General features: G+C 48.2%; 1 protein-coding gene across 2 annotated transcripts in view; it reads right to left on the reverse strand.

Annotated features, from left to right (window-relative positions):
- LOC135817855 (uncharacterized) overlaps nucleotides 1-22035 on the reverse strand; it is a 36725-nt gene that overhangs the window by 5730 nt on the left and 8960 nt on the right. Inside the window, exons 3-17 of one of the 2 annotated variants that reach the window (XM_065331130.1) lie at nucleotides 21889-21972; nucleotides 13226-13329; nucleotides 12721-12786; nucleotides 11612-11638; nucleotides 10893-10927; nucleotides 10544-10665; nucleotides 7752-7804; nucleotides 6431-6485; nucleotides 5636-5713; nucleotides 2442-2526; nucleotides 1926-1975; nucleotides 1282-1338; nucleotides 740-796; nucleotides 346-410; nucleotides 8-108 (exon numbers count right to left, since the gene is read on the reverse strand). In XM_065331130.1, coding sequence (XP_065187202.1) covers nucleotides 8-108; nucleotides 346-410; nucleotides 740-796; nucleotides 1282-1338; nucleotides 1926-1975; nucleotides 2442-2526; nucleotides 5636-5713; nucleotides 6431-6485; nucleotides 7752-7804; nucleotides 10544-10665; nucleotides 10893-10927; nucleotides 11612-11638; nucleotides 12721-12786; nucleotides 13226-13329; nucleotides 21889-21972 — 1039 coding nt within the window. Of the gene's footprint in view, nucleotides 1-7; nucleotides 109-345; nucleotides 411-739; nucleotides 797-1281; nucleotides 1339-1925; nucleotides 1976-2441; nucleotides 2527-5635; nucleotides 5714-6430; nucleotides 6486-7751; nucleotides 7805-10543; nucleotides 10666-10892; nucleotides 10928-11611; nucleotides 11639-12720; nucleotides 12787-13225; nucleotides 13330-15666; nucleotides 15763-21888; nucleotides 21973-22035 lie in introns of those variants that run through there. The other variant, XM_065331131.1, reaches the window with a different exon arrangement.

The following is a 22035-nucleotide window of genomic DNA, read 5'->3' on the forward strand; positions in this document are numbered from 1 at the left end:
ATTTTACCTTTTCTCATCATGAAGAAAGCACATTCCATGGTTTCAGACTCATCCATTGCTATGCCAGGTAGAGTCACCATTGCTTCACAGTAGCAGAGAAATGGCTCACTGCAATGGGTTTCCAAGCACAGCGAGAACACAGGAGATGACTCATCATCAGATCACCCCCCCCCCCCCCAACCTCCGCTTTACTACATGAACAGTGCATTGACTGGCTGAACAGTGTGCTGCATGCACTGTGTGTATAATGAAGTCTACATGCAAGGCTCCTAGTGAAGTTATAGCCAGATTGGAGGCAGACAGCGTGATTTTGTTGGGCACTAGAGAAAATCAAACATCACTCACGGCACTGTTTTGCTTGCTTCCGCTTTCTGGAACTGATTCAGCGTGCTGTGGTTCCTTAAGACTTCCTGAAGAAGGGCACACCGAAGCACGAGGTGCTAAACTCATTCTGTTTCCAGCCTTGCATATGCATCCACTCAAGACAATAATTATGCGTAGCGTGGGTTCACAAGGAGGATACGGGTTGGAGTGAGGAGGGCTAGATGGTAAATCGTCAGTGGGTTGGCAAGGAAAGCAGGGAATGGGTGAGGTGGAGGGCCAATTCAATTGCCAGTGGGTTGACAAGGAGGGCAGGGAGTTGGGGTGAGGTAAGCTGGACGGTCAATCATCACAATGCTCTTTGACTCATGTCATATGTGCACAGTGAGTCAGTGTGCCTGTCAGCATTGCTCCTTACCGGACAGTGTACGGTTGCTAGGACAGCAGCATCATGATAGTTCTTCTCCTCCATGAGCTAGTGTCGATCAGTCCAAGCCACACGACCGCCCGTAACACAAGAGTAATGGTAACGTGCACATACAGACACACACACGTACACACACAAATTAACACACACACACACACACATGCCGAACACACACACACACACATGCACACACATGCACACACATGCACACACATGCACACACATGCACACACATGCACACACATGCACACACATATACACACATGCACACATATACACACATGCACACATAGGAATCAAAGCGTTTCTGCTGTCAAGGCATAGTGAAGTGTATATGTCCCGGATACCAGAAAGCGTCAAGATGTTCAGGATCATCTAAGCAATACATTAGACCAGCTAATACTCAGCCATGCTAGATAGACTGCACTGTTCTCTTGATCATTGAGGCAATCTGAAGGACAAGGATGTTGAGGTGAGAGATAGAACCAGTGAGCTCTTTGAAAAGAAACCATTCAACTCACAAACACACTTACCCTGGTGAATGTGTCCATACTGAACAGTGCTTTCTGGTGGCCACGCATCTCCTCATTCTAATCACACAACAGTAGAGGCAAAACAATATTAGCCATATCGGGCAGCTAGGTGCTAGGATTTACTTGTGAGAATATGTTGCACTCTGCCTGGGCTTAATTTTAAGGAAGATAACTTTCCAGTCTCTGCTGCCCACCGCAGACCGGTGGCTATGAACAGAAACCGACCGTGTCGCAGCCATTCACCAACCAGCAGTGCACAGATTGTGCGACTCTGCACAGGGACACACTGTACAGGAAAGTCCCGAGCCCAACGCCGCCGCGACTTTCCCGCAACACATGCTTGTGTCGTCAGATGAACTGTGCTTGTTTATTTCGCATCTGTGAGTCTCTCCTGCAAGTCTCTCCCATGATCATCTTGTTCCTATTCCAGACGTTGCCACTTGCGTTGACAACAACTCGTGATTGCACAAAATGGTGGGAATTTGATTCGTAATATCTCGCAAAACATTCTCTCCGATCAAGACCATTCAATTTAGTATCCAGTAGACCAGCCAGAATCTGAAAGGAGCTGGTGTATATTACTGCAATAATTATAGTAATGAGTAGTTGATAGGCTAGTGTGTGAATTATGCTAGACAACTTACATCCTCAAAGGCCGAGCCATGATCTGATGTTTGATAATCCGAGCGACTCACTGCCATGAGAGGAAACACAAGAAAGGGAAAGAGAGAGAGAGCGAGAGCGAGAGAGAGAGAGAGAGAGAGAGAGAGAGAGAGAGAGAGAGATGGGGGGGGGGGGTAATGGACACGTAGCTGGTGATGGCTAGAAGAAACGGAGAGGGCCATAGTGCAAGGACTCCACTAAAACACTGATTCAATGCCAGGACGGCCAGCACTGCATGCAGTAGTGATCTAGTGGTAGCATAGTTGCACCTGTCAACGCCATACACTCCACATTAACACTGTGACCTAGTCCATTATTATAACTAGAGTTGCAGTAGGTCGAACATGCCCCTCAGTGCAAAGCAGGTGCCTAGGGCTAGTTCCGGCTATCACATCAATGTATTGTACATATGTAGGATGGAAAGGGTGATGCGTATTAAGGGCACTGAATAGGCATTTTCAATGGGATTTCACTTAGCAAGGCTGTACATGCATTACCTTCATTGAGCTTGTTGATGATGTGCTGCGTAATGCTGCACTGAGGACGCACATACTTCAGATTGTGTTCATACTCCTGTGCGGCCTGTTAGCAGACAGTGAAGCAGATGTACAGCATGGTACCAGTATGTTGCCTGCCCGCATCCCGCCCAGTGCCGCAGTGGTCAGCCTAACCCAGTCATGCTTAGCAAAGCCCCAGTTTGCTCTCTTCTATGTCAAGACAAAGGTCTGCAGATGAATAACGAGTACACACACACACTAGAGAGGAATCAAAAGCGTTTTTGCTTTGACTCTGAGTTTCACGGTTTTAACCGATCATCAGACAGCAACTTGACTACAATTTTCGGAAGATATGATCGGTATACTAGTAGGCTGCAAGCTTGGATCATACCGTGAATGGTTGATCCGGGCTGATGGTGTAATTATGAAAATGATTGTGTGAGTTGGTTGATGGGGTGCAAAATAGGTGCAAAAAAGGAATACACTTTAGGCCTAAGCTCATGCAACCACATGTTCTTGTGAGGGAGGCAAGAAGAAGAAAAATGGGGTAATTATGAGCAGCACCTCACCTGTGACTGCGAGTAGTGAAAAAGGTATGTGACGGCTGATGGTGAGAATTTTGGGAGGTAGTACTTATTTTCATGCCTGCACTTGCTAACTAGCTCCGATCGTTTGTTGATGTTGACACGCTTGTCCCCTGAAGGATCTCTAGCTTCTCTCTTAGGCACAGAGGACAGCGCTTGTTTATGCTACTGTAACCTGGAGTCTGGGCGATAACTGACCAACCAAGACTCTACTCGCCATTTTGACGCTTCAGGTTCCAGACGCACTTTGATAGTTCCGTGATCTTCTCATGTCTTTCATGTCTGAATGATGTTAGATGGTGGCCGTGTCTCTTCTTGAATGCTGTGTGTAAGACCAATATACTCCTTCTGTCTGTCTCCTCCGGTTACTTGGACGGTTGCCTTGTACACAATAGAGCTGATTTGGCAGTTGCCGTCCATCGGGCACTGCATTTTGTCTCTGCAGTTGCATCGTCTTTCCTTGGGCTGTCTGTCGTTGTTTCCACTCTTCCGTTTAACTGAGTTGTTGTGTGACTTGACCATTGCGGACATATTCGGCATACAACTATAGCTTACTTTAACAGTATTCCGGTTGAAGATCTTGTGTAGTCTGGATCCGGCGGAGAAGTGTATTTCGATTATTTGCAGGAATCTCTGTCCGATGTTTGTGGCTACTGTCTTGCTGAAGGGCGGGTTATACCAGATGATATTCCGCCGTCTGTTTTTCTTTTTCTTGCTTGAATCCTTGTCTCTCTTTTCCATGTACTCTAGTCCGTCGGTATATCCACTGTTCCTAAGTGCGCTGTTCTATAGCGGTGCGGCTTCTCTGAACGCGTCTTGGTTGGATGAAATATCGGTTAGCCGCCTACTAATAGCTTTCGGTATTTGCTTGATGATTGTTGGTGGATGATTCGATTGGCTGTGGACATAGACCGGTGTATCGTTCGGTTTTCTATACGGGCGATATGTTCCGTCTGCTAGGTTCAGCGTCACGTCCAGAACATTCACAGCCTTCATCACGGTGTCGATGGTTAGTCGTAGTCCGAGGTTGTTGAATATCTTGCAGACTGTCTTCCTCATTCGGTCTGCTTTGCTGCCTGCCACGTCTCGTAGTACTGCTAGACCGTCATCACGGTACAGTCCGACGTCCCTGCTGTTGATTTCGTGTGCAATCTTGGACAGCGCATACGTCCCAACTAGCTCGCATACTTCGGCACCGTCGAAATCTCATTGTCACGTCGAATAGTCCTCTTCCGTTCTTCTTCATCCAAGTACAGTGTATCGTCTCCACTGAAAAATAGCGACTTTCGCGAATGCAGGATGATGCCTTTGTGTTGTTTGCTAATACTGGTGTACTGTTCAGCAAACTCGATAGCGCGCAAAAGAAGATCTTCCGAAATGGACGGATAATTATCCACAATATCGAAACAGACAAATGCACAGTCCGGCTTCCTCTCGATGGCTTGGAACCAGTCAATCTCTGCGGCTGTATTCTTTCAGGAGTTGATTGACAACGCTCCCCTTACATCTCGGACAATTCCCGATAGTATCGTTTTGCTGACTCTTCCGATTTCGCTTTTGGAGGGGTTTATCAGTCGGCATGGTAGGCTCTGCTGGAAATTTTCTTTGTGATCTTTCAACTTCACATATGCATCCTTCTGCGCCAATATTTCAGCTCTCTCTGCAATATGGAGGTCTTCCGGAATCTCCTTTGCTTTGTTATTGATTGCTTTGCAGGCGTGGCGTGAGGCATGCTTGTAGTGCTTCGTTACATTGTCATTCAATAGTTTCTCATATTGGGCTAATCTGACTTCATACACATTCCTGGTCTTGTCAGCTGAGACGAGGACGTCCTTGGAGGCTCGGATCCTGGACAGGTTGTCTCTCAGTTTGTTTTGGAGTTCGTCATTCACTCTGCGGAACTTCACGGTTTCTACCATAGACCACAGATCAACCTCGAACTGGTTCATGTCTTCCACCCGCGATGGACACTTTCTGGTCTTGAATCCGTGGTGGTTATCAAGCATGCAGCCTATATCAATCATATCTTCTGAAAATTGTAGTCAAGTTGCTGTCTGATGATCGGTTAAAACCGTGAAACTCAGTGTTACAGCAGAAACGCTTTTGATTCCTCTCAAGTGTGTGTACTAGGCTCTGCACCTTGGTGTATTGAGCACTATCACGAGCAACCACAACTCTCTCCCGTTTGAATAACGAGTATATACAGGCGCGTGCTCGGCGATGAGCACGGGGGGCACGTGCACCCCCCAAAAATTTTCAATCTGGGTAATTGCAATTATAATGTATGCAAATATGCTCTAAAATTCAAGAAAGGTTGCAAGCAAATTGCAGAAAATTGCCGGGGGGGGGGGGGGCTCCCCTCGGCTCCCGTGCACCCCCCTAGTTGGGGGGCCGAGCACGCCCCTGATATAATTATTGGTGATGTTGAGTACATACGCCTCGGTGAGAGCCTATTCTTGCGCCGGGGTGGGGGATTTGTACGAATTACCGGGGTGGATATGTATCCCTTCAGTCAATCATCATTTGAAGACGCAAACGCATTCACATATCACCGGTATCTGTTTGCCAACGGGCAGAGGTTAACCAATCATCGCCGAGTCACAAACTCACCACTAATGCAACGTTTAAAAGTTTCTCTTCTCGCCTTCGCCTGCTCTCCTCATCTGACAGTGGAAGTCTCTCCTCGAGCTGTGCATGGGAGTAGGGGCAAAGAAGTACTTGAGTACAATGTCATTCTGCAAGACTACTGCTGGAAACGGGACACATGAATAACAATTTACTATACTCACTGGATTAGACGCCGGGTTGGGGTAGGGCTTCAATTAACTTTTTTTTAAACAACATTGGTTCCAGAATGAGAAGGCTTGTGTTCAAGTGGGGCGTTATTTCTCGAACTGCGCTTGCAGTGGTGGTGGGATTGTATCCAAAACCGGCTTCTAACTAAGCGATTACAGTGACAGTGTTGCCCATTCATTGACAGGCACCATTCATATCATACAATGAAATTCCTTCCATCCAAGCACCTTCATAATTATACAGGAATTCCAAAAACATTCTGGGAGTCATCCAGTTAATGTGTTGGAGAACTTTCACAATGCTGTTGAAAATTTGGATCATGCACTACTAGTGTATTGTAGGTCACAAAGCTAGGGAACCAATGCCAAAAATATGATACGGTTTGGAATATTTGAAAGGAACGCCCGAGATTTGGTAAGAGTGAATTTACGCATCAGCAGGGAAGCCAATTCCCTGGATAGAGTTCATCTTCAACTGCTAGAAACAAACTGTAAGAAGCAAGCACACTGTGACTAATCAGTCAATCAGTGTCATGTGACAAGCATTCTGTGACCATTGTGCAACGTTTGTGCGAACTTTCAGCAAGCACCGGTGATCAGAATAATATACCTCAAGGCGCTTTATCTCTTCTTCAAGCGGCTTGCCTCGTTCCTTCGGCATCATTCTGCATGAATCCAATAGTCAGAAAGAAATTGACAAATGAGGACCTCGCCCAGGGTGAACAGTTGTCAACTCCACATGCATGCACAGACAAATGCACACACACATGCACGCAGGCAGCTATATGCAGGTACATACATACATACATACATACATACATACATACATACACACATACACACATACATGCACACATACATGCACACACACACACACACACACACACACACACACACACACACACACACACACACACAGCACTCATTCTTACACATGTAATTGTGCACACACGTGTAAATGCATATTCACACACGTAGCAGGCTCGTAGCCGGCAGTATTTCCAGGTTGCCCGGAAACCCCCTCCGGGGTTGCAGTGCCGCTGACGATACCTTTGACAACTAGAGTAGAACCCGGGTTAAGGGTCACACCGGATTAGGGATCGGAGCCCGGGGGGGGGGGGGGGGGGCTAATGGCACGTACATTGTGAGGGTGATCCTTTGGAGCCCGGGGGGGGGGGGGGGGCACTTGGCATGTATACTGTGCGGGCGATCCTTCTACCGGGATTTAATTTCCGGCCCGATGGGGGGGGGGGGTGCCCCGTCAGTTTCCGAGGAAGCCGTAACTCTTTTCGCTCCAAACCATTTTTCCGGGGTCCATCTACTCACAAAAAGTCGTTTTGCACACCTTTTTGCCCATCCCTGTCCAACTGAGTCCAGCTATGTCCGCGCAGAGTTAGGTGGACCTTTAACCCGGGTTCTACTCTACAGTGAAACTCTCCCGAGTGCATGCTGCATATGCATGTGCAGTCACCGGACGTACAAATGTAGGCTGCACTGCACGCATATGCACTTGAGCGAGGTGTGAAACTATGTTACTTCGCGAGTGCTTCGTGCCATTAATTTGCTGGACAACTGTGGTCATTGTGAAAGTTCTTTCATGTTGCGTTTTTCATACAACTTTCTTAGATGTGAATGAACCACGATACAACAATACTTCAGCAGTAACTTGTAGTGTCAAGTCCTAGATTGGGCCTGTCAGGAGCTTGGAATTTGAAGACTCCCTTAACTTTGCACGGGGGCTCTGCACCCGCCCACCCCCGCAAGGGGCTCCGCCCCTTGACCCACGCCGGGGGACATCCCCGGACCCCATCTGGAAACCCCCACCCAAACCCTTCCGGCTATGCCACCCGGTCACCGCACATACCCACACACAACTGGTGTAGCAAGTATTAACTAACTTAAATATTTCAGTAATCCTCCTGATCTCTTACGTCTGATGGGCAGCTTCTTGGAGTTCAGCCATTTCCTTTTTCAGCACCGCCAGCTTCGACATGGATACAGACACAACAGGAACAAATTGCAATTGTCCAGGGCCATTCGAAGCCATGTTGCATGGCCTGGCTTTGCTGATAGGGCAAACAGAAGAGGGTCTGCTCCAGGGGCCTTTCCTAAAGAAATTCTTTTGGAAAATGTTAGCCAAATTATCCATTTTGATGACACCTTATCATGATAGTGAGGTGCCAACACTCTGATCAATCAGTATTTTCACAGTACGTGTCAAGCCATGCAGCTGGGCGGAAGATGTGGGTTGGAGTGTGTGTCTTCACACTGGCCTAACTGGGAAGGCAAGGTATGCAGGATACTTGACATTCGTCAAAAAACAGAATCATTACCAGGAGCATTGCTGTGAAGCCTTGGGATAAAAGCAAGGGATTTGCCATCATGACCACAGCCAGTTAGCGATGTGAGAATAAAGAAGCAGTCGAGATGCTCTGCAACAGAGTCGATTATGAGAGAATCAATATCACTGTGGAAGACCTTGACCCATTCTCGCAGAGACATGCACACCTTCAAGAAAAATGTCAAGGACGACTTGCGGCGCAGCTAGTGGGAGTGGGCCACAGACAGGTTATGATCTCTCCATCGCAGCCAACACACCAGCCTAATATACTGACCGCAGTTCTCTCCATCTTCCCAATTCCATGGTGCACTGCTTTTACTATTGTTATGTCCTATCTCAATCTCAAATTCTCCCCATTATCGTTTGCAAAGCCAGTGCTTCCCTCTTGGATGCACATGTTCTTTTCTCCTATGTATCGGCGCACATGAGTAACGATGAATCCGAGACCTTTGGTCGAAGGAGTTACTTTTGCCCCACCCCCACTTCCATCCAATATGCCGCTGCTCCCGCTGTGCAGCATCTTATGATTCTGTGGTAATCAGTAAAAAAATTAAAACCGTTGGGAGGTATAGCGGGAGATATAACAGGAGGAAAACCCGCCATCACTCACTTGCGTGCTTTAGCCTCATAAGTCACGCATGGCAACATTCTATGGTTTGTCCAAGGACCACATGCCTAGTCTCCCCATGCGCCAGGTTGTATTGACCAAGGATGTTGTCTACTCGTTGCCATGTGTCATGTGTCAGGAGGAGTATATCAGTGAAACAGAGAGAGAGAGAGCAGCACCCAAGAGAACAGAAGAGCTACATCGCCAAGCCAAACACACACACACAACAGTGGGGAAGCCGTTTGGAGACCATTCCCGGAGGAAACAGCACATCCCAGATCATTCACCTTTTTGTGATGTACAGGTTCTTGCCAGATGACTATGGTAGATGGGAAATAAACAATTTCTTTCTTGTTCATCTACAACAGTGAACTTCTTGCCGGATTTTTTCCAGTCGGGATACCAGTCGGGCGCCACATGTCCCATACCAAAGTTTGAATGGAACATCCGACTTCTTTGGGACAATGGAGAGCAAAAATAACTTACTGCTATTTGAGATGATCTCATTGAATAGTACAACATCAAAGGTCACAGCCGGGGAGGCTGGGGCGGCTGAGGCCACCCCACTTTTCGGCCGTTTTTTTTAGCACACTGCAACAAAACGCGATGATCACAGCTCAGCTCAAACGTGGCAAATAATGAAGAAGAATCCTTGTCCCCGATCGCGGTTTGTTGCAGAATCAAAAAGTCTTTCATTGCAGTTACCCTGAAATGGCACCAACTGCCTGGAAAAGCTTGCAATTGGCTTCAATTTTTGAAATTTTTTCCAGGGGGAGGGTAATGAAGAATTCTTGTCCCCGATCGTAGCGTCTTCTTCATTTGTTGCAGAATCACAAAAAGTCTTCCCTTGTACTTGTAGTTACACTGAAATGGCACCAAATGCCCGGAAATGCTTGCAATTGGCTGGAGTTTAAAAAAATTCCGCGGGAGAGCCCCGGACCCCCCCCCCCCCTTTCATGGCCACCCCACCTCCAAAGTCGGTGCGACGCGCCTGAATATTCATAGTCAGTATGTCCATGCATTTGTATACACACGCGTCTTCACTGGAACGGTGTGTTTTCTCTAAGAACGTTCTCTCGTGATGGTCTTCACTGCTATATTTCCCCAGCTACTCCCATACAAATTCTATCTCTCTGACGTAACAGATCTGGCCTATTCTGGACAAGTGAATGAAGTCACCATGATGTCACCAAACTTGGTGAACACTTCAAGCGGTCATAACTCGGGAACGGCTGCTCCAATCAACCTGGGACCTCCACTATTGGAGTTAGTGCATTTTTTTGCTTCAGGTTGTGAAGTTTTCACTTTAGGGCGAAGTTACCCTTTAATAACTAAGGTTCATGTTCAAATGTACTGTAGAACGGCTAAGTTTAGCGGGTAAAAGTTTTAGCGTTTTCTAAATCTGGACCAATTCACGACGAAATATCTTAGCGATCCGAGTTTCAGACTTTGAAAAGAAGGATGACTTGTACTGTACTGTACATACAAATTTTCGATTGGCGCGGCAAAACTTCGGCGAAAACACTAATTATATGATAAACACAAACACACACACACACACACACACACACACACACACACACACACACACACACACACATGCATGCAGCCGCGAAAGTGTGCATACACGCACGCACACGTGCGTGCATGCACACACACACACACACACACACACACACACACACACACACACACACACACATGCACGCACACACAAACACACATACATGCACACACACATGCACTTCCCCGCCACCCAAACCCACACGCGGTACCTTCTTTTGCAGGTATTTGACATCAAAGCTGCTGTCTCCAGGCAGGGCTTGCAGAAGGATACGACGCTCCGACTCATTAATGGCTGATCGCTGAATACGCTTTGCTTCTGTGTGGACACATTCTGTAGTTGGCACAGATACGTATGTATACGCTTCGAACTTTGATTAAATAGAAGTGACAGTTCCTATTCCTAATTCTACAGTAAAGATCTGCTTTCTATCAATCCACTGCACTCACTCGCTTTGAAGTTGTACATCGTACTGTTCAGGCAACGAACTGAAATTATATCAAAAACTAAACAAACCAGTAACCCAAACCAAAAGTGTTACTTTGGTGCACCGTACTTACTACGTAGGTCCAGTTTTTTCTGCTCAGTTTTCTCCCTGAACAAACACAGAGCACAGAAGACATGTACAGCTGCATGCCGGTTCTGTAAGTCAACAAATATTCGGCGCATCTTGATTTTTAGGCCACTTTTGGCCTGGTCGTGCTTGGCCGAAAATTTGTTGTGCAAGGTTCAGTGTGACAGTGTATACAGGCAGCAGCAGTACAGGCCGAAAATTTGATGCGGCCAAAATGGGTTTTAGCCTTCGGAGGCCGAAATTTGAATGGGACGAAAATTTGTACACTTACAGTACCTTGAAATGCAGTGCATCACAAGAAAAACTATGGAAAACAAGGTATATCGAGATACAAAAGGAATAGAATACGAAGCTTGTGTTGGCTGTGACTCCGCTGTGATCGAGATATCTTGGATGCTGAAAGTCATGAAGTCTGACGTTCCTTCACACGAGCTACGACATGCCTGTGTGCGAGCGTGCGCGCGTGTGTGTGCACGTGCGTGTAACGCTTCTCTAGATCATTTCATTTCAAATAAATTAACACAATGTGCTTTTGTAGGACTAGGGTGCACAGCGAGTGCGGCGTTTGATTTTCCGCAGGGCGCGGATTGCAGCTCAATGATATAATGAAGGCAGCGCGCCTCGCATCTGGCCCATAGAAAAGAGATCACAGTTGCATACTCTTGTTTATGGACTCTTGATCTTACTCTTAACATAAATACATACCTTGTCTGGTCCAGCTTCTTTTGCAGTCTGGACAGCAAAGAATCATAACAAATCATGCAGAAAATGTAATCCGAGCCGTAGAACAGATACTCAACCGGCAATATGTATATTCCCTCTCTGCCCAAGGGTTTCAAACCAACCGGGTACACGCGCACCTGGTGCAACTCTTGCAACTGGGTCACAGCCGGCTACATAGCGTTCAAGTACGGCTACTGCATGTGCATCAGGGAGTCGTGAATATTGCACAACTCCCTGATGCACATGTATGAACAATAGGCACTGGGCACTCTGCCCCGCGCCTGCAGCCTGTCAGTGTATACGGTATACCCCATTCATTAATAATAATTCCCGGTTCGCGTTTAGACTCGGCTGGAGGACGAGTCTTTAGCATCCGTAGGGACGCCACCACCCTCCGTGGATCAAGGCGCAAACACAGCTCCTACAGCGGTGGGAGGTGAGTAGATGAGACCCACTACAAAGTGGTCAAAGACCGAAAATCACATTCGCTGAAACCATGCTTCCCTCGTGCCAGGCCACGAGTTCCCACTTAACTGTGGGTCGCAGCACAGCTGGAAAAAATCCTTTCGCTTCCAAAAAGGACTTGAACCTGGTACCCTCTGTTTCTCAATCATGGTCTTAGACCATCCCACTATGCCTGCCTGCCTCTACCCCGTTGAAGTACAAAAAATGTACTTGATATGACACGAATACTCCCAACCGGGTCACAAGAGACCCAGTGTCTTTATTTCAACCAGGTCCAAGTACCCAAGGGTCCGAAGCTGTCAGGTTTCCCATACAAGCATATCCAAAAAAGTGCCACAAGAGTGTTTTTAAATTGTGGTTGCGACGTCGGCGATGATTTTTTAGGAGTGGGTTTAGGAGTGAGTTTGCTCCCACACTGGAGCTCGCGCTATTTCGCCGACTTGACTTGTGAGTCAGTCAAGTGTCAAGTCAAGTCAGCGGAATAGCGCGAGCTCCAGTCTGGGAGCAAACCCATTCCTAAAGAGTGTTCTACTACATCAAATTCAAAGCAGCCTCCATGACAAGCGGAGGCCCAGAAGAACACAGCCAGAAGTTGACACGAGTTGCATTGAGGACATTTAGCATACCTCTCCGTGTCATTCTGCACAATTGCAATCCGTTCTTTCAGTTCCTGCTCTCTCATCCTAAGTAGACTGGGCAAACCAGAAACACACACATGAATGCAAACATGCATGCGGTAGCGCATGAAAGTGCACGAGGCAGGAGTGAGATTGTGTGTGTGTGGGAGGAAGGGGGGGGGGGGGGGGGAGGTAGGGAGTGCTCAAAAGGCAGAACCGGCAAGTCCACAATTTTGGACACGCGGCGTGGCTGCAGCATTTCGTACACATCATGTAGCAGCACATGTATCACACCTCCCATGGATATTCAAGATCAGCATGGAGAACGTGTGTGTGTGTGTGTGTGTGTGTGTGTGTGTGTGTGTGTGTGTGTGTGTGTGTGTGTGTGTGTGTGTGTGTGTGTGTGTGTGTGTGTGTGTGTGTGTGTGTGTGGTGGATGGGTGGGGGTTAAGCTATCAAACGTCTCAATATCCGGACAGCACTAGGATAATCACAACTGATGGCCAAGACCTACCGCATGGTAGTGTCATGGCTTGCCAGCCTGTGGATCTCTCTGCCCTGCTCCAGCTTTGCCTTGCAGCCCTCCAGAAGTACCTGGATCGAGGCATCGTATGTTTCCTACACAAAACAGCACAGCAGAATTCATCATTCGCATTAATGGAAAGAGATAAAGTGCGCAAGCTCTACTGCAGCCACTTCAGATAGAGATAATCCAAATTTGAAATTTGCCGCAGACCACTTGAGTTGAGGATGGTAGAGGGTTTTTTCTTTAATTAAAACATCCCATACCAGAGATGATCTGCCGAAATGAGGCCAGTCATTGCCTGTCTCATTCCATCTCAGATGACGCACCGTAATCACCTTGTGGGATAGTGCGGCCATTCAGTCTAGCCGCCACGCTCATAGCGTAGACTTGTGTGTGCGTGTTGTGCGTGTGTGTGTGTGTGTGTGTGTGTGTGTGTGTGTGTGTGTGTGCATGTGTGTGTGCACGTGTGTGTGCACGTGTGTGTGTGCATGTGTATTTGCACGTGTGTGTGTATGCACATGTGTGTGTGTGTGTGTGTGTGTGTGTGTGTGTGTGTGTGTGTGTGTGTGTGTGTGTGTGTGTGTGTGTGTGTGTGTGTGTGTGTGGGTGTGTGTGTGTGTGTGTGTGTGTGTGGTGGGAGGATTGACCACAAAGATCCATCTTTTCTGGTGTGCACCTGCTCCAAGCACACCAAAATGTTTCCATTTTTGTCAGTACTCAAAAAACACACATTCTGCTTCGAAGCACAAGCACATGACTGAGACATCTAGAAAGTGTGGCTGTGAGGGGAGGCGTTGAGCCAACTGTTACAGACTTTGGGTAATTTCCAGACTATCCCAAGTTGCACTCACGGCCAGCATGCAATGTACTAAGTTCATTTTCATCCTATCCCATCCCACAGCAGCTGAGCTATTAAACCGCCTTGGTATCACAATGGAAGAGGATGTTGCCTAGTTCATGGAACTGCTGTAGCGGCCTATCAGAGCATTCTGCGTAACCGGTTTGCAAAGATAGGTCCCCTACAATCATTGTAATGTATGGTAATCCGGCCCTAGAATATGTCCTACGTCCGAGGAAGCAAAACACCTCTAGATTCTGTGTAAAAAAATTCGACGGGTTCGAGTACCGGGCAGGTCAAGAACAAGGAGTCGTACAACTCCCTGGTCAAGATCCACCTTTCCGCTTCCGTGGGACGCCACCACTCCATGATCAGGCGTCAGATGCGGCTCCTAAACGGTGGGGGAGGATAGATCAGATCCACCAACCAGAGGCCAAAGGCCTAAATCCCATTTGCCACATCCATGTTTTACTCATGCCAGGTAGATCTACCTCTCGTTTCTCAATCATGGTCTTAGACCAACCCACTGTGTAACATACAAGTAATGATAATGTCCGTCGGAAAGGTCTACATGTATTAATTTTCTTAAACTTTTTTTAGAAGTCGCCATTCAATCAGTTTTGTTTTTGTTCGTTTTTCAATCTGTTCAGATTGTAATGACGTATTTGACCGCTTCCAAGCGTCCGCATGATACCAAAGTCCAAAGAAGTAGAAAGGAACGCTCAAGCAAAAGACTAGCCAATTCCGAGTACGGAAGGAGAAGGAGGATCGACGTAGCCATCCGCTTCGACCGCGCGGTATGCGATCCTCTCTGTTGTGACCAATCTCGAACACAGTGAAGCCGTATTTCACTGCCGTGTTGAAATTTCTTCATAATAAGGTTGCCTATTTCCAAAAGCCTGGTTACTTTTTTTGATCACTGTTGTCCGCAATCAACACAGTACGTGGTCCTTGTCCGGGCTGCCGTCACGAAGTGCGGCTGGGTCTTGTGGTGCAGTAAATCTCAGCTCGCATCATTACGAAAATAGAATTGCATCGCTGTAAACACAGATATGCTCTGGCTGAAGATCCCAGGAACTAGGAGAGAAGCGGGAACAACGAGATGCAATTTTCAGTATTACCCCGCTCGCGTCGAGTTTTGCGACGACAACACGAAATTATCCGCTCCATTCCATTTCTACCGCGCGGACTACGACGAGATTATTCGGCTCGCCGTGTTCAGAATGCAACAGAATGCAGCAGGTACGTCCGCGCGAGTCGACTGCTCACCAAAATAAACCCAGGACATGACTTGTGGACAGCCAAAGACCTGTCAATGTAGACCCAGGTAGCTTTAGTCAGCATCGTACTCGTAGCTCAGTTGGGCATGCTTTGTCCAGCCGTAGCCTGCGTAGCTAGGGGCCCTTCTCCTTTGCGGTGTAGCGACGCAATAGTAAGGTCCTCTATGTTCTGCAGGTAGTAAAGATGAGCGAGAATACTATTCGAAACACAGGTCAACATCGCGCAGCCCAGGTGATGGGTGAATCATGCCAGGCAGGTGAACGCAAACAAAAGAGAGTGTTTGCAGAAATTATCGTCAGAACTAACTTACCTTCGAAGTCCCGTTTCGTGAAGTCCGCTTGAAGAACTCAACTGTTGTCTTCCGCTCTACAACCAGTGCCTTCTCAGGCTTCTGCTTGCAGCCCTGCTAACCTACTTGCAGTCTTCATGTCTCAGTGACATAGCCAGAACTGGACGTTATACTAGCGCGGACTCTGGAGGCGGTTAGTCCTGCCAGGGTGACAATGGCGGACTCGTCGCGTGATTCTGCAGGAAGCGGATCAGCCTCGTCCAAGGTGCGGGCTGTGGCCGGACGGAGGTGCAGAACCGATCACACGAGGGTGACCTCTCGGCGCACTGGCTCAGTCTCGCTTCCTTACTCGGCTGTAATCGTGTTTTTGACAGTGGCATTGGTGTATCCGTCACTGGTGGAGTGCGTCGCCGAGGTACCTAGTGTTTGTGGCGGAGTAAACCCACTGCACTTTGAGAACATCGACGCTCACAGCGATGACAAGGACGTGCAACTAGCCGCCCTTGTCTCGCTGGGTCGAAAACTGGCCAATCCAGGAATCAATGTAGTGCGACTTTACTGTGTACTGCACATCGAAAACGAAACCTACGCTCCTGGGTACTGCCCAGGCGAAGGTCATCAACCAGTGCATACACTGAAGTCAGCGGACGACAACGAAACCCTATCTCTGGCATTCGTGTACGGTAAAACGGAGCACTATACGGAATCGTTCCTGAAGATCATGGCCCCCACCGGCTCCCTGGAACTGCTCAACACACATGTAGCGTGGAAAGCCGATCAGAATCAGACCCTGAATGTCTCCTTGGGGGCAGGCGAGAGCAAGCGTTTGTGCTGGGAGGCCAGTACGACCCAGCAGCGTCTGGCGTTCCTGGTGCGCCTGGTCAACGAGACCCTGACGCGGGCCTGGAGACGCGTGACGGGAGAGAATAAGCACCTGAGCGGCCACATCTACGTGCGCTCACCGAGCGACAAGGCAAGCGGGCTTTCGTGGCCCTATCCACAAGGTGCCACTCACCAGTATCTGAAATGCGACAACGCCTACTTGCCGGAAGACTACAACTACACCAGCGCAGAGTCGTTCAACTTCACCGTGTGCAGCCGTTGGGAGCTGATCACGAAAGAGTCGAACTGGGAGGATGTGTTCTGGACGGACGTGGGGTACGCCAGCATCGCAATAGCATACCTCATTGTCCTCCTGGGATTTGTCAAGTTTACATTCAAGACGGCCGAGGCTCTGTCCAACAAGGAGATACTACTGGCAGACTACGCTGACGACGGCGTTGCCAATTACGAGAACTTTCTACCAAAGTTCGACGGCACCTACCCGCAATACCTGAATGTGATGCACCTGGCAATGACCAGCAAGTGGAACCTGTTCTATCGCCTGTCCGTCGTTGTTCCACTGGTGCTGTTCCTGATCGTCGCCGTCGTGTTTAACGTCGGCGGACCGCTTGTTTACGTGCAGTCCTTCGACACTCTAGAGCAGCCGCTGGCGGACTGTCACTCGTCCGGCGTGAGTTCGTTCACAATCGGTACCAACGTGGCGTTTGTAGTTCTGCTGGTACTGTCGATTGCGTTCTACCTGTACTTTATGGACAGCTCCGGATTCAAGGGAGGACCACATGACAAGAAGAAAAAGCACCTCATTGCCTTCGTACTCATTGGTGGCGCCGCCTTTGTCCTGCCGACATTCATTCTGAATATTCTTGTCACGCTGAGCTTTCTTTTGATCGGTGCCGCAATCAACTACGGATACTACATGTTGGGCATATTGGCCATGGCGAAGGTTCTCCTTTTCGATGTCCTGCATATCGGCAAGGTCAACGTGACGCTCAATCCGGACATTGCCTTGTGCAAGCGAGCCGTGGACCGGGCCTCCTTCGAGCTGCAGAACTACACCATGGATGAGTATTGCCTGGAGCTGTGGAGAGAAGGCCTAGCCGACTCTCGCGGCTCAAAGAAATCGTCGCCCTCGTACTCAGCGGAGAATGATAGCGAGGCGTATCTCCTAGGCGACCAGCACATCTTGGTTCCACGTGGCCCAACAGGAAAGAAAGGCTTGAGGAAGATGGTCCAGGCAATGCCAGCGCCAATGGAAACCTCCGACACGGATGGTCGACAGCGACACGTCTTTGAAATCAACAATGGCTTGCGGCAATTTGAGCGTTACATCACGCCCACCATCGCACCGGATGGCAACGTTTCCTCGGAGGAGCGCCGTGCAATCAGCGAAGCAATATCGCTGGCCGAAGCATCGATGAAGAGCTTCATCATTCAAGTGGACCGGATGAGGGCCAGGGTGTTCTTCTTGCTGTGTGCGCGACACGGTGTGGTACGCAAACCTCCGGTTATGATTTCAGAGAACACATTCAGGACCATCCACGCGCGCCTGGTGGAGACCATCGCTGTGCGCTGCAAGAAGTTTGCCCTCAAAGCCCTCCTCCACTTCGGCATCGTTCTGCTCATGATTACCTCGGCACACTTGGTGCTAATTCATGTTGGCGAGCTGACCGACTCCGTGAACACAACCGCCTTGTTCGTCCCGCTGCTGGTCGTGATGAGGCCCGTCTTCGGCAAGCTCATGTTCTCCAATAGCAAGACCCCTCCAACAAAGCTGCGCAGGGAGGACCAGCTGACCGCCGACGCAAAGCGCTTCACACTTCTACTCATCCATATCGAGCGGCAGCAGGCCAAGGCTGAGCAGCGGAGTGTAGCATCGACCGAGGCTTCGGCTACGGACGGTCCTCGCATGCGGACCCCGCGGACGAGCTGTGCTTCAAACGAGACCTTCAATTACGTCGGTTCAAATGTCGTAACTAACCCAGCCAATTGCCCATTGAAAACAACCACTGAACAATGCCCAGTCGGATTCAAGAGACAAACAAAGCAACAACAATGCGACAGTGAGCTGCACATGTGCAACTCGGAAGGTCTGGAGGACAATACTGTGAGCGTCACTGAGTCGCCACCAAGCAGCAATGCATCCGCTGACTCAGCGGCCACGATCATCCGTACCCGCACAACACACTACTCAGATGAGAACGAGCGCACGGTGACCGCTGATGGTGATTCCCATAAGCTCTGGCAGCTGGCACGGGACAGCGATGCCGCCGCGACTGAAGGCCAATGTGGAGTAGAACTCCCGCTCGACAAACTGCAGTCCAGCGCGAGTGCAGCCGAGTATCTCCCGAGTGACAAGCATATATCTACCATAGTCTGAAACCAGACGTAGTGTTAAGGATAGGCCACCAGATTCATTATAGCCGATGTCATGATGTCGACATTATACTATCGCCGACACTCTGTTCTTGGTTACACTGGCAGCGGTACTGCCAATGCAGACTTGCAGCCTGACACGGCACACCGACCAGCCAGCGCTCACGCTACGCCCCGTGGTACCGAGAGCTGCAGTTTGCCATGTAAGGCATTGCCGGTAACAGTTGCCATGGCTACCATGCCTGGTCTATGCTCATGATGGCGTTTGTAACATTTTGCATTTTACTAGCAGCACAAACACGCTCTATTTTCAAAATAGTCACATTTAGAAGTAGTCTTACATTTTTTAAAGATGTTTGTGCTTCAAGCTGATGCTACAGTACTGTCGGCCAGCCTCCTACTAGTCCTAGCCTAGACCGTTCTTATTAATTTTTCATGCAATACAGTCTATGCACAGTTGAGTCACCGTGTATACATTGGTGTGCCGTGTTTTTGGTGAACTTCTAGCCTGGTCTTTCTTCGGCGCTCTGTTCTTTGGCGCCCGGCAGTATTGTATACGATTCAGTACACTGATTCATGGTGATCAGATTTTCTAGTCACTGGGGGTTCCACGGAGGAGAAAAGAGATCCAAACGGCTAGCAGGTCTGGACATTGAAAATTGATACAAGTTGTACAACTAATGTGCAATAGCTTCCTTTCTCTCTATTCATACAAAACCAGAGCTTACTTAATACCCTACGTGCTGGAATACCCCTTTATCAAGAGATCCCCACAGAAGCTGAACATAACATTGTTCCTCATGAAAGTTGTCGCTAGTGAAAAGTTGTTCTACAGCATTCACACACTTCAAGCAATTATTCTCAAGTCACAGAAATCGTACATGTTATGCCACTCTGTAAATGGTCGGTCGCTTTCACTGCAAAGGAAAGAGTGCAAGTCATGTTCTGCATCTGCATCGCCAGTGGTGGTACATGAAATCCAACCTCCGTGAGTACAGGAGACTCTCATTCACTTCACGATCCTATCGCTCGCAGTGTGAGGGCTACGCAGCCCATTGAGCTGGTATACCAATGAAGTTGGATTTCACTTGTCACCAGTGTATTATTGTGTACCAAATGATTAAAATGATTAGCCAACTGCCTGAAGAGTGCTCGATGCGCAAGGCACAGAGCCTTTTACATAAGAGAGGGGATCCAAGAGAAACATGTTGTGACTTTTAATTCTAATTTTAAAGCTTCATACCGAAGCCTGTACACTGTGCATTATTATGACTGTCTCACATTGTTATGCAGATAGGCATAGTGGATGGTATAAGACCATGGTTGAGAAATAGAGGGTAACATGTTCAAGTCCTGCTTGGAAGTGGAAGGATTATTCCAGCCGTGCTGAGGCCCACAACTAATTGGGAACTCGTGGCCTGGCACGAGGGAAACATGGATGCAGCGAATGGGATCCGGTCTTTGACCTCTTGCTGCCGGCGTGTCTGATCTACTCACCTGCCACCACTTCAGGTGCTTCATGTGCACCTCGATCCATCAAGGGTACTATTATTATTATTTACTCATATTATTTTATTCATGTTTCTCTAGGGCAGTCCCCACAGACCTGTGATCTCCTGTAGTAGGATGGTGGCAATCCTATGCATGTAGAAAACTCGGCCTAACCGAAACTCACACGAATGTTTTTGTTGATATGGAAATGAACAATTCCCACTGTGCATCTGGCATTCAGCTGCCACGAGACAGTCGGAGCCTTTTTTAGTAGGGTTCAACTGAGAATGGAAATCATAGCTATATCCAGAGATCCCTTAGGCTACTTCAGCCAAACAACCACACGGTATACACAGTATTAAGTGGTAGTTTGGTGGTGTACGGGTACTCTCAGAAGTCGCATGCATGATGTCAGTTAAGGACAAAAAACTTGATACCAATGTTCCGCATGTAACGTTACTTGCAAACAGCCTCAACTAATCTCTATGCATAGCTCTTTGCCCATCACGGTATTAATGCACAGTGCAACTTGTAAACAACACTGCAGCCCTAAGCAAGCAAAATAACTTGCCGCATGTCAGCTATGCCACTATATTCAATCCTGGCATGCTAGAATACTGTGCTATATCAGCGGCAACATAAGTCCATCGTCAAAACAGAAAGGTTCCATGCTGTCCAATCAGAGTGCTTGATGCCCAAGGCAGAGCTACTTACAGCAAGAAGAGGAGGGAGAAAAGTGCTGTGATTCCGAGGGAGAAAGGTGCTTTGATTCCGAGTTTCACGCACAAGAAAGGCGATTTTCAGATACGAAGTCCCTCGAATCACAACACTTCCACCCGTCTCTTCTTTTTTACGTATATAGTATCCATGGCATATCTCATGGTTGTCTTACGGAAGTAGACTGGCTCGTAGCATACCAACAGCAGAAATGTTGGGTATATTGCCAACCCATAACCGCATGCCAAGAGAAAAGAACGCCAATTCACTTCAGTTGAAGCAGGTGCTCCAAGTCAATTCGCTTGAGCTCACATGTGCGGATGAAGCACACTAACTTGGTCTACACTTGGAGGACGCTGCTATGCGTGGTGGAGACCATGATTTCAGGCCATCTCCCTGTACCCTTTGACTCCGTGCTAGCTGGTTACATTTGCTGAGAGATGCCGGGGTATTTGGATACGGGAATCTGGATGGTTCAATGTGCCAGTACACTTGACCGCACTACTGAAGCAAGCAGGCATGTGGTAGCCGCATGCATTATGTATGCTGCGCACAAATCTAGTCATTGCTGTCATGGTAAATGCATCTCTAGCCTGAAGGTACAATCTCCTCAAGGAATAATGGATGATCAGGCAGGTTAAGTTCAGATATAGGGTATACTGTGTACAACATGAGGAAATGAAAGGAGAACTGCTCCAAATGCATATTGCTGGTGAGTCAGCCATGAGCTGGCTTTCAAAGTTCATCGGAACAGACATACATGTACATGTAGGTACGACTAAATTATTTTTTAAGCTGAACATGTATGCTATAGCTTACCTTCACCCATTTGAGCCCCGGAGCCATTGTGCCAGTCGCCTGGACGATAGCCTCAAAACGTGCCTGGCACTCATTGTAGCCAACCTGTATGGTGAATAGAGTACGCAATACGGTTCTGGCGGGGCTGATTACCCCAATACATGTAAT

This window comes from Sycon ciliatum, chromosome 5 (assembly GCF_964019385.1).
Source record: "Sycon ciliatum chromosome 5, ocSycCili1.1, whole genome shotgun sequence".
In the NCBI taxonomy this organism is placed as follows: Eukaryota; Metazoa; Porifera; class Calcarea; order Leucosolenida; family Sycettidae; genus Sycon; species Sycon ciliatum.